The sequence below is a fragment of the Pelodiscus sinensis genome, chromosome 32 (assembly GCF_049634645.1).
Source record: "Pelodiscus sinensis isolate JC-2024 chromosome 32, ASM4963464v1, whole genome shotgun sequence".
Taxonomy (NCBI): domain Eukaryota; kingdom Metazoa; phylum Chordata; order Testudines; family Trionychidae; genus Pelodiscus; species Pelodiscus sinensis.
The window spans coordinates 11,585,550-11,597,611 of NC_134742.1; the positions used below are offsets into that span (position 1 = coordinate 11,585,550).

The 12,062-nt window shown below is 57.3% G+C and overlaps 1 protein-coding gene across 2 annotated transcripts; it reads left to right on the plus strand.

The window, feature by feature from the left end:
* Positions 1–5,696: 5,696 nt before the first annotated feature.
* Positions 5,697–11,495, plus strand: LOC142823134 (uncharacterized). Of its 2 annotated transcripts, XM_075913537.1 has the most exons (3): positions 5,697–5,866; positions 7,430–7,516; positions 10,738–11,495. In XM_075913537.1, exons 1-3 carry the CDS (start codon positions 5,791–5,793, stop codon positions 11,175–11,177), a joined length of 603 nt encoding a protein of 200 aa, XP_075769652.1. In that variant the 5' UTR covers positions 5,697–5,790; the 3' UTR covers positions 11,178–11,495. The 2 variants fall into 2 exon arrangements, with proteins under 2 accessions (XP_075769652.1, XP_075769653.1); XM_075913538.1 differs by lacking the exon at positions 7,430–7,516 and having other exon boundaries at positions 5,702–5,866.
* The last annotated feature ends 567 nt before the right edge of the window (positions 11,496–12,062 follow it).

Consider the following 12,062-nt stretch of genomic DNA (forward strand, 5'->3'; position numbering starts at 1 on the left):
CGTCATGGCACATAAAATTTATTCCACACATGCATGGAAAAAATCCGCCTATGGATAGAAAAAATTAAGGGGAACATAGGCCAGGGAGGGTCGTGATTGGACCGTAAAAGAAATTTACTTGTGGGATGGAGTCTGGGCTCTCAAGACAGGAGATTGGGGTGTGTGTGAGTGTCGGGGAGCTGAAGATGGGGGGCTGAGGGTGTGGGGGGGCTGAGGCCAGCAAGCGAAGCTGAAGGCAAGAGGCTGTAGGGTTTTGGGGGGGATGCAGAAGTCAGGGCAGGGGCTGCGGGGTGCAGGGGGGCCCAGAATAGATAAGCGCAGACTCAGCTCGCCTGCTCGGGGAAGGATCTCGGAGTTTTCCTTGCACCCCGAGAGACACCAGGCCAACGCCTCTGTCTTTCTTCACAAACAGGGCCCAGCCCTTTTGATTGTTCCGTCCCGTAAGCTTCCTGCCTGGTAACTTTCCTAAGCTTCCCTTCTGCCCCCAGCTCAGCGTGCAGCCAGGAAGACATGCTCGTCTGGAAGTGCACACGGCCAGCCAGGGAGCTAAGGTGCCTGTAACTTCCTGCCCCGAAGGAATGCGTCCGAGGGACGTCACCTCCTGGGGATGTTTTTGAAGAGCGCCGCGGTCAGAATGAGGTTTTGAACGGAGAGACGTTAACTCCTTCAATGTGATCCGTACGGCCTGGGTGGTGAGTGAACGTAGGGTCCCTTCGCCCGGACCCCACCCGTTCTCCCCAGGCCCCGCCCCCATGGGAGCTAAGCCCCTCCCCCCGGAGCACCATAGGGAGGTAGGGAGACGCATGGTTCCAGCCTCCCCGGCCCTCGAGCTCACAGTAACACCCTGCCCCCAGTGCACCTACAGTAGGTATGGCAGGGGCGGGGCCAAGAAGGCGACGCCTTCCCTTGCCTAGCATATCCGCTGCCTCCCTGCACGGTCCGGTGTGATATGACAGTACCTGTAAGGAACTGAAGTTACTGCCACCCCCACAAAATACTAGGCGTGTTGGAAACGACGTAAACTTATTTCATCGCTCTTTAATACACCGAGAAGACGGGGCAAAATAATTAACGTTAGCGAAGTGGTAATGCTTAAATGGTGAGCCAAACGGGCATTTCCCAAGGATTATGACAACGAGGGCTGTTCTGACTCTCAGGAGAGACCTCACAAGCCATCCACAGAGAAGTCATATCTATATCTGACCCAGGGGTCTCTTGTAATTTACAATGCTGGCCGTCCCATGTCATCGGCACGTCGGCAGTATAAGGGCCATGGGTTACAAGTATCGAAGCAGTAACCCGTCTTTCTCCCTGAAGAAAACATAAAGGCTACGTCTACACCGGCATGAATTTCCGAAAATGCTTTTAACGGAAAAGTTTTCCGTTAAAAGCATCTTCGGAAAAGCGCGTCTAGATTGGCAGGATGCTTTTCCGCAAAAGCACTTTTTGTGGAAAAGCGTCCGTGGCCAATCTAGATGCGCTTTTCCGCAAAAAAGTCCCGATCGCTTTTTTCACCATCGGGGCTTTTTTTGCCGAAAACAGTACTATGCTGTCTACACTGGCCCTTTTGCGCAAAAGTCTTTTGGGAAAAGACTTTTGCCCAAATGGGAGCAGCATAGTTTTTCCGGAAAAGCACTGATGATTTTACATGAGAGCGTCAGTGCTTTTGCGGAAATTCAAGCGGCCAGTGTAGACAGCTGGTAAGTTTTTCTGGAAAAGCAGATGATTTTCCGGAAAAACTTGCCAGTCTAGACACAGCCAAACAGCTCATCTGCAACCTATGTTAATCAGGCAATCAGTCCAGCCCCCTACCAATGTCTCCTCTCATCTGTTCCATCCATGAGTGGCTTTTTCATCTTCATGAGGAATGATTTTTTTTCGGCGCACCAAGGCCCATGTGAATGTGCACCACCAGTAGAAACTAAACCCAGCTGTTAATCAGTTGGGCCACAAGGGAATCTCTCCCGAGCAGCCAAACAAGCACTAAGCTTACAGGGAACACTGCTCACCAGGATGGTGCACATGGTGCTTCGCTCCACAGGAATCAATGAATTCAGCATCCCAGCTCATGTCAGTTTCCTTTCATCACTGGCTGTGATTTTTCTCTCTCAAACAATGCCATCAGTTGTGTGTGTTGGCAGGATCAGACATGCACCTGTTAGGAAATAGGTTTTCATCTCTTTATATAGTCAATTCACCTGCAGCAGTGACTCTGTGTAGACGCATCACTTGCCTGAGATTCTAATCTCCATGACTCTGGTGTAAATCGGGGGTGACCTCTTTGATACGAGTGGACTTTGATTCCGACTTTAAGTGACCCTGGTTTCAATCCAGAGTAACCCCATTGACACCAAGGGAATTTCATTCTGATCTCAGTGACCGTAGCGGAAACCTGGAGAGAAGTCAATTCTGATCTGAATCGCACTCGTGTAAATCCAGAGTGATTCTATTGACACCGATTGATACCAAGAATCCTCCGACCGGGGCTATAACCATGTTGGGGCCCTTTCCCCTCACACTCGCGCCCTCGGCTGCAGACGGGCATGGGAGCAGCTCCCAGGACAACCCCCCAGCGAAGCGCCAGAGAGGTCCTGGGACTGTCGGGTCATGACTCGGAGCTAAGACTCCTGGATTCCTGCTAGGACTGGTAGGTGGGCGTGGCGGGGGCTGGGCATCTCTGTGTCCCTTTGCTGGACTTTCCCTGGGCGCCAGGTGAGAGTGATAACAACTCTCCCGGGTACCACACTGCAGCTGTACACAGCTGCATCCCTGTAGAGTCCTCTTGCTTGGTTCTTTCTCTGTCCCCTTCCCTGTTGAACACACTCGCCCTGGCTCCCACCTCCCCTGGGCTCATGACTAGACTTTCCTGCAGGCACTGAACTGGGTTTTGATCCTCGCACCCCCTGCAACCACTAGACCCCACTCCTCTCCCAGAGCTGGGGGTTGGACCCAGGAGTCCTGGTTCCCAGCCCCTCTCTGCTCTAACCACTAGACCCCACTCCTCTCCCAGAGCTGGGGATTGGACCCAGGAGTCCTGGTTCCCAGCCCCTCTCTGCTCTAACCACTAGACCCCACTCCTCTCCCAGAGCTGGGGATTGGACCCAGGAGTCCTGGTTCCCAGCCCCTCTCTGCTCTAACCACTAGACCCCACTCCTCTCCCAGAGCTGGGGGTTGGACCCAGGAGTCCTGGTTCCCAGCCCCTCTCTGCTCTAACCACTAGACCCCACTCCTCTCCCAGAGCTGGGGATTGGACCCAGGAGTCCTGGTTCCCAGCCCCTCTCTGCTCTAACCACTAGACCCCACTCCTCTCCCAGAGCTGGGGATTGGACCCAGGAGTCCTGGTTCCCAGCCCCTCTCTGCTCTAACCACTAGACCCCACTCCTCTCCCAGAGCTGGGGATTGGACCCAGGAGTCCTGGTTCCCAGCCCCTCTCTGCTCTAACCACTAGACCCCACTCCTCTCCCAGAGCTGGGGGTTGGACCCAGGAGTCCTGGTTCCCAGCCCCTCTCTGCTCTAACCACTAGACCCCACTCCTCTCCCAGAGCTGGGGATTGGACCCAGGAGTCCTGGTTCCCAGCCCCTCTCTGCTCTAACCACTAGACCCCACTCCTCTCCCAGAGCTGGGGATTGGACCCAGGAGTCCTGGTTCCCAGCCCCTCTCTGCTCTAACCACTAGACCCCACTCCTCTCCCAGAGCTGGGGGTTGGACCCAGGAGTCCTGGTTCCCAGCCCCTCTCTGCTCTAACCACTAGACCCCACTCCTCTCCCAGAGCTGGGGATTGGACCCAGGAGTCCTGGTTCCCAGCCCCTCTCTGCTCTAACCACTAGACCCCACTCCTCTCCCAGAGCTGGGGGTTGGACCCAGGAGTCGTGGCACCCAGCAACCCCCGTATGTAACCGCTAGACCTTACTCCCCATTCCTGTTCACCCCTCCCCACACAGTGCCCTCACTGAGAGTCAGTCCTGTGCCTGTTTCCAGAGCTGACAGAATGGAGACTGGTGGACAAACTTGCTGGGTTTGAGCCCGGTGGTTTGACTCATGACTCCCCCGTCCAGAGCCTGTACCCCCTCCTGCACCCCAACCCCCAGTCCAGAGCCTGTACCTCCTCCCTGCACCCTAGCCCCCAGCCCAGAGCCTATACCCCCTCCTGCACCCCAACCACCAACCCAGAGCCTGTACCCCTTCCTGCACCCCAACCCCCAGTCCAGAGCCTGTACCCCTTTCTGTACCCCAACCCCCAGCCAAGAGCCTGTACCTCCTCCTGCACCCCAGACCCCAGCCCAGAGCCTGTACACCTTCCTGCACCCCAACCCCCAGTCCAGAGCCTGTACCCCCTCCTGCACCCCAACCACCAACCCAGAGCCTGTACTCCTTCCTGCACCCCAACCCCCAGTCCATAGCCTGTACCCCTTTCTGTACCCCAACCCCCAGCCAAGAGCCTGTACGCCCTCCTGCACCCCAACCCCCAGTCCAGAGCCTGTACCCCCTCCTGCACCCCAACCACCAACCCAGAGCCTGTACTCCTTCCTGCACCCCAACCCCCAGTCCATAGCCTGTACCCCTTTCTGTACCCCAACCCCCAGCCAAGAGCCTGTACGCCCTCCTGCACCCCAACCCCCAGTCCAGAGCCTGTACCCCCTCCTGCACCCCAGCCCCCAGTCCAGAGCCTGTACCCCCTCCTGCACCCCAACCACCAACCCAGAGCCTGTACCTCCTCCTGCACCCCAACCCCCAGCCCAGAGCCTGTACCTCCTCCTGCACCCCAACCCCCAGCCCAGAGCCTGTACCCCTTCCTGCACCCCAGCCCCCAGTCCAGAGCCTGTACCCCCTCCTGCACTCCAGACCCCAGCCCAGAGCCTGTACCCCTTCCTGCACCCCAGCCCCCAGCCCAGAGCCTGAACCGCCTCCTGCACCCCAACCCCCAGTCCAGAGTCCATCCTGAAATCTGGAGCCTCCCTCCTGCACCCCAAACTCTTTATTCCTAGCCCCACCCCAGAGCCTGCACCCCCAGCCAGAGCCCCTTGCACCCCAACCCTCTGTCCCAGTGCTGAACCCCCTGGGAAGCCCTCGGCCCCACCCCCGCCACCTGAATTTTGTTCCGGGCACGGTTATGACGCTCGCCCAGCACCTCCGTGTCGCACGTCGCCTCCACACTGGTGCACACAAGAACATTCGTTCCGCTCAGGGGCGGAAAAAATTAAGAGAGGACGTTGGTCAGGACTCCTCTTCCATTCCTCGCTCTGGGAGGGGAGTGGGGTCTAGTGGTTAGAGGAGGAGGGGCAGGGAGCCAGGACTCTTGGGTCCAACCCCCAGCTCCAGGAGTGGAGTGGGGTCTAGTGGTTAGAGCAAGGAGCAGGGAGGCAGGCCTCTTGGGTTTTGTCCCCAGCTCGGGGAGGAGAGTGGAATCTAGTGGTTAGAGCAAGGGGCAGGGAGGCAGCCCTCCTGGCTCCAGCCCTAGCTCTGGGTGGGGGCCGGGGTGTAGTAATTAGAGCGGGGGAAGGGGCTGTTGGCTGTGATGGTTTCGTCAGCCCCCTATTCTCCTCTGGGCACGTTGCCAGCTTGGAGGCGCTGGCTCCCCGAACGTCTTGTCCGGAGCTGATGAAACAAGGCGCGACGCTGCCGGCAGCGGATTCCTACACGCCCCAGACTGGGAACCCGCGGCCCTGCCCACGCAGCTGGGGATAAAAGCCGTCCCACTTCCACAAGGCTGCAGCCACCTCTGCCTGCACCGCACAGCTCCCCTGGGTTAGCTCCAGCCGCCCTGCTCCCCCCCCCCCCAGCCCAGCGAGATGGAATTTAGACAGGGATGGGTCTCACTGGGGCTGGAATTAAGCATCCTCCTGGTGTTGTGCCTCTACCTGCCAGGTAGGTACCTGCCCCAGAGAAGGGCAAATCTGGGGGGGGGGGGGGAGGAATCTCTGGACAAATAGCTGCACAGTGATTTGGGGGGGGAGGTGCTGCTGATGAAGCAGGTGGGTGGTACTGAACAGAGAGGGAAATTTTGGGGTGTCACCGGTGGGGGGGGGGGAGTCAGGACTCCTGAGTTTAGTGGGTTTTAGTGGTGACAGCAGGGGGACAGGACTCCTGGGTTCTCTCCCCACTGTCAGCAAGGGAGTGGGGTCTAGTGGTTAGAACAGGAGGGCCTGGGAGTCAGGACACCTGGGTTTAGACGGGGAGTGGGTTTTAGTGGTGACAGCAGGGGGACAGGACTCCTGGGTTCTCTCCCCACTGTCAGCAAGGGAGTGGGGTCTAGTGGTTAGAACAGGAGGGCCTGGGAGTCAGGACTCCTGGGTTTAGACGGGGAGTGGGTTTTAGTGGTGACAGCAGGGGGACAGGACTCCTGGGTTCTCTCCCCACTGTCGCAGGCAGCAGGGGAGTGGGGTCTAGTGGTTAGAACAGGAGGGCCTGGGAGTCAGGACTCCTGGGTTTAGACGGGGAGTGGGTTTTAGTGGTGACAGCAGGGGGACAGGACTCCTGGGTTCTCTCCCCACTGTCGCAGGCAGCAGGGGAGTGGGGTCTAGTGGTTAGAACAGGAGGGCCTGGGAGTCAGGACTCCTGGGTTTAGACGGGGAGTGGGTTTTAGTGGTGACAGCAGGGGGACAGGACTCCTGGGTTCTCTCCCACTGTCAGCAAGGGAGTGGGGTCTAGCGGTTAGAACAGGAGGGCCTGGGAGTCAGGACTCCTGGGTTTAGACGGGGAGTGGGTTTTAGTGGTGACAGCAGGGGGACAGGACTCCTGGGTTCTCTCCCCACTGTCGCAGGCAGCAGGGGAGTGGGGTCTAGTGGTTAGAACAGGAGGGCCTGGGAGTCAGGACTCCTGGGTCCTCTCTCCAGCTCTCAGAGAGGAGTGGGGTCTAGTGGTTAGAGCCGGGAGGCAGGCCGTTTATCCCCAGCTCTTGGGACTCCTCTATTCTAACAGGTCAGGATAGTCTGGCGTGCCAGACTCTGATCGTATCAGTGAGCCGCTTAACACCCAATGCCATTTTGGCTTGCCAGCAGGGTGGAGAAACTGGTCCCCTAGCTCCGGGTGTTTGTGTGTGGCCTTCAGATCTTGGGTGTCACCAGTCTGCTGGCAGGGGATAGATAGCTGCAGAGACTCCTATAGGGGTGACACACTGAGGGGTGTCTCCAGGTTTCAGCTGGGAGTGAAGGAGCTGGAGGAGGGGCTAATTAATATTTGTGGGGGGTACAAAGAATAGTGGAGCAGCTGGGTGGTGGGGGAGTGTCTTGGGGTGACACAGTCCACGGAGGGATCTTTTGGGAGACAGGCTTATGTGCTGGGAGGTCCTTCGGAGGCCGGGACATCTGGGGTGTCGATGGGGTACAGACATCAGCGATGGGGTACAGACTCTCAGGCATGGGCGGTGGGGTGGCGAGGGGGTTGGCATAAACCGGGGGGCGTTGACAGTTTAAAGAGAGCTTTTTCCAGGGCTGGCATGGACAACGCTAGGTGGCTGTCTCAAGGAGCCGGTGTTGCCTGGAGAACTGTATCTGAGGGCTGGTGTCGCCCGGTTTGGTAGGCCGAGAGGGAGACCAATCGCCAGTCTAAGATGATGGGACTGGGAACAGAGGCTACAACAAGGCGGGGAGGGGGGGAACACTGTGGAGTCGGGGGCCGCTGACCCACAGAAAAATCAGGCGGGGGCTGCACAAAAAATGAGACGCGAAGTAAAAACCCAAATCAAAAAGAACAACAAAAAATACAGCCAGAAAAACCCACCCCAAAATCAAAACCCACCCCTGACGTGAGGGGTGGGGCAAAGTGAGGGGTCCAGCGTGGAGGAGGGCGATGCCGGGGGTCTGCTTGGAACTCCAGCCCCTTTGGGGGTTTTCAGGGTTCATCGATTCTTGGGGGCAGAGCCCCCAGGCTCGGGGGCCGAATTCAGGCAAGCTGGGGGCCAGATCCGGCCTCTGGCTCCTGCACTACAACCAGCAAGCGGAAACAATCCGGAAGGAATTTGGCAGGGGAGAATCACTGACGGGGATGTGAGGCAACTGACGCGGCTCTGGAAATCCTTCCATTGGTGGGAGATGCCTTTGGAAAGGCAGGAGAGGCTGGGAACGAACAGGCGTAGGAAGTAAATTAGGGGTTGGCTGTTCTGGAATGTTGTTATGACTATGTGCCTGTTTATTAGCCTAGAGCCTACAGGCCGGCCAAAGTTGGAGGAATCATAGATCCCCGGCGAGAAGGGACCACGGTGATCATGTTGGCTGACCGCCTGTGTCACCCAGGCTGCAGAAATCCTTCCTAGGCCGTGTCCAGACTCAGGGGTTTTTTCGGGAAAAGTAGCCTTTTCCCGAAAAAACTTCCCCTGCGTCCAGACTCAAGCCACGTTCTTTCGAAATTATTTCGAAAGAACGCGGCTTTTCTTTCGATGGCGGTAAACCTCGTTTCACGAGGAAGAACGCCTTCTTTCGAAAGTTCCTCTTTCGAAAGAAGGCGTTCTACAATGTAAAGAGGCCGTCTTCGAAAGAGAGCATCCAGACTCGCTGGGTGCTCTCTTTCGAAAAAGCGGATTTCCTCTATCGAAAGATCCGCCTGCAGTCTAGACGCGATCTTTCGAAAGAGGCTCTTTCGAAAGATGCTTTCGAAAGAGCCTCTTTCGAAAGAAGCCTGCAGTCTAGACATAGCCCTAGAGCTGTTCTGTTAGAAAAAAAAACAACAGCCCCTCTGTTCCTCTCCAGAGCAGGGGCGCATCCCAACGCCTCCCCTAGCAAACACCGGCTGAGCAGTATGTTGTCAGGGATGGCAGAACCCAGCACCACCTTGATCATCCCTGATCGATGTCTATTCAACCTGCTCTTAAATATCTCCAGTGATGGAGATTCCGCAACCTCCCTAGGCAATTTATTCCAGTGTTTCACCACCCGGACAGGAAATTTTTCCTCATGTGCAACCTGAACTTCCCTTGCTGCAGTTTAAGCCCATTGCTTCTTGTCCTGTCCTCAGAGATTAAGGAGAACAATTTTTCTCCCTCCTCCTGGAAGCACCTTTTAGGGTATATCTACACGGCAAGGCTGTTTCCGGATGCCAGAGGTATCCCAAAATAGCTACCCCACGCCCAAGGAATGTGCCTGTTATTTCGAAATAATTTTCGAAATAACAGTTGCGCTATTTCCCCATCCCTCTGAACCTCAGTGCACGAGGGATAAGGGCTGGCTTGAAATAGCCTTTTATTTCAAAATGTAGACGTGCCAAAATTCGAAATAGCCTCTTTCGAAAGAAAATTGAAGCAAGAGACGCAATTTGCGTAGTGCAAATCGTGTATCTGCTTTCGAGTTTAGAATCCAGTGCAGACGCACCCATAGATACTTGAAAACCCCTATCATGTCCCCTCTCGGTCTTCTCTGTTCCAAACCAAACAAACGCACTTCTTTCAGTCTTCCCTCATAGCTCCTGTTCTCTAGACCTTTCATCATTTTTGCTGCTCTTCTCTGGACCTTCTCCAATTTCTCCACCTCTTTCCTGATATGTGGTGCCCAGAACCGGACACAATACAGGCAGTCCTCGGGTTACATGGATCCGACTTACATCGGATCCCTACTTACAAACGGGGTGAGGCAACCCCGCACTAGCTGCTTCCCCCCAGCAGACCAGGGAGACGCGAAGCTAGCGCCCCCCCCAGCAGACCAGGGAGACGCGGAGCGGCTTTTCTCAGCAGACACCTCCGCTTGAGAATAAAGGACTGAGGGAAGTGAGGTGTGGGAGAAGAAAACTGAGCTCTGGAGAAATGTTTGGCTAGAGTTTCCCCTACAATATGTACCAGTTCCGACTTACATACAAATTCAACTTAAGAACAAACCTGCAGTCCCTATCGTGTACGTAACCCGGGGACTGCCTGTACTCCAACTGAGGCCTAGTGAGCGCAGAGTAGAGAGGAAGAATGACTTCTCCTGTCTTGCTCACAATACACCTGTGAATGCAGGGCCGGCCCACTACATTTTGGCACCTGAGGCAGGGAGCTCAAATGTTGCCCTCATGCTTGGGGCAAAACTTTGAAAGCTCTCAATTCTCTGGGTCCTAATGGCACCCTCCTGCCGTCTGGCACCTGAGGCGGAGGCCTCAATTCGCCTCATGATACGGCCGGCCCTGTGTGAATGCCTCCCAGAATCGTGTTGGCTTTTTTACCAACATCCGTCTTGGATTGTGAGCAGCAGGACTTTTAGGTGACGCGAGGGGGGGCTGAGGGGTCCTGTGCTCCCCCCACACTCTTGGTGGGAGGAGTAGGGGCCGGCAAGTGGGAAGATGAGCGGGAAGAGGGGATCTAGTGTATTCACTGACAGCAGTGGGGGACGGTGCCACATTGCACCCAGCCTGATTTGCTCCCCCGACTGCATGGGAGGGGGAGTGACGTGGTAATCCCAGCCTGCTAACTTCTTGGGCCGCATGGCTTGAGGGAGGGGGAAGAGGCTGGGGCCAGAGCAAGGGCAGGCGGGGGCAGGGTTGGGGTGGACGTGGGTTGTTCCAGCCTTTCCCCAGGCTGGGGGGTGGTCACGTGGCCCCTGCTCCCCTATTCTGTTGCCTCTGCCGGGACCAGCGAGGGTCAGCCCAGGGCCAGATCCAGAGGTAAAATAACCTCCCACTCCGACTTGGCAGGCTCGGGGCGGCGTTAGCTCTTTGTGCCCCGGCGTCGCACCCCTCGCGCCAGGAGCTGTACAAACGCAGAGCCCTGCCCCGAACCGCACCGGGCCTGCAGGGCCGGGCCAACGTTGTCTCCCCCTGTGTGGTCTCTCTAGGTGGGACGTCCAGGAGTGTTCAGCTTCCCGAAGAGGGAGCCCCCGGCCGGTCCCGGCGGCAGGCGGACAGCCCGCTCTCCTCGGAGGAGGACGTGATGGAGTTCTTTAAGCCCCTCGTCCGGGTCTTGCAAGAGATTCCGGCCCCGACGCTGCCCTCCTCGGCGGCCATATGGTCCTGGATCCCTGCCCTGTTCGGCCCAACGAAACAGGAATCTACCCCTGGGCAGGTGGAGAAGCCCGCGGCATCCGCTTCTCCCAGGATGAGGGCCCTGGAGCAGCCCGTCTCTGTGAAGCCCCCGGTACCTAAAACCCCCTTCACCGCCCCGCCGCCCCATTTGGAGCACCCTGTCTCCATCCAGCCTCCAGTGCTGGAGCTGGATAGCTCCGTCCGGTCCGCCACAGAGGAGCCGGATTTTACTTCCGAAAAAGAGGCCTGGTAATGGGGCAGTCGGGACTCCTGGGTTCTTTCCTCACCTCTTGTAGGGTCTAGTGGTTAGCCCTCGGACTTTCCTGGGAATCGTAAGGTCCATCTTCCTGCCCCGTGGAATCGCCTAGAGCCAAGACATCTGGGTTTCATCCCTTGCTCTGCCACTGCCTCCTTCCCCTTCCCATGCTCCGTGCCTCAGTTTCCCCCAACAGTGATTGCCCCGGTGCCTGTGGACACAGAGGAGAGACGCGAGGCCGTGATGTAGGTCTGGTGCCGGTGCCTGGGGTAACTACTCATGAAATGTGAACTCAATAAAAACCCTGAAACCATAGACATGGCTTCTGATGCTGTTGTGAGCGGATCCGGGGACCGGCCAGCCTCCCCCGGGACATAACAGCCTCTGGGGGTGGGGGAAGAGGAGGGTGTCTCTCCCGGGCAGTTCTGCCCAATGCCAGTTGTGCTTCGGCCCTACACACACAGGGAGCCCATAATGGAGGCAAGGGAAGGCCCAAACTGTCTACACTGCCCAGCTGCCTGGGACCATGCCACCTGTCAGCCCCCGTCCTCAGCTGGGGTTGGGCGGGGCTTGGTTGTGGGGGGAGGAGGGTGTTGAAGGGGTGTGGTCTTGGGGGAAGGGGTGTGGCTTAGGGCAGAAGGGGTGGGGCTTTGGCTTGTCTTCCCCAACCGGGCCTTTGTCCATCACGCATGGACCCATCACTGTGGTTCTGAGGGGAACTCCATCCACTATTCTCCCTTGGGCTCCATTTGCCAGCTGCGATGGGGAGGCCCCTCCCTCTCGAAAGGGAAATCCATCCGCTCCTTTAAGGCACGGACTCACTCTCTCTGCTGAGCTGGGACCGGATTGGATCTGGTTCCCCAAGAGAGATAACAGCCCCTC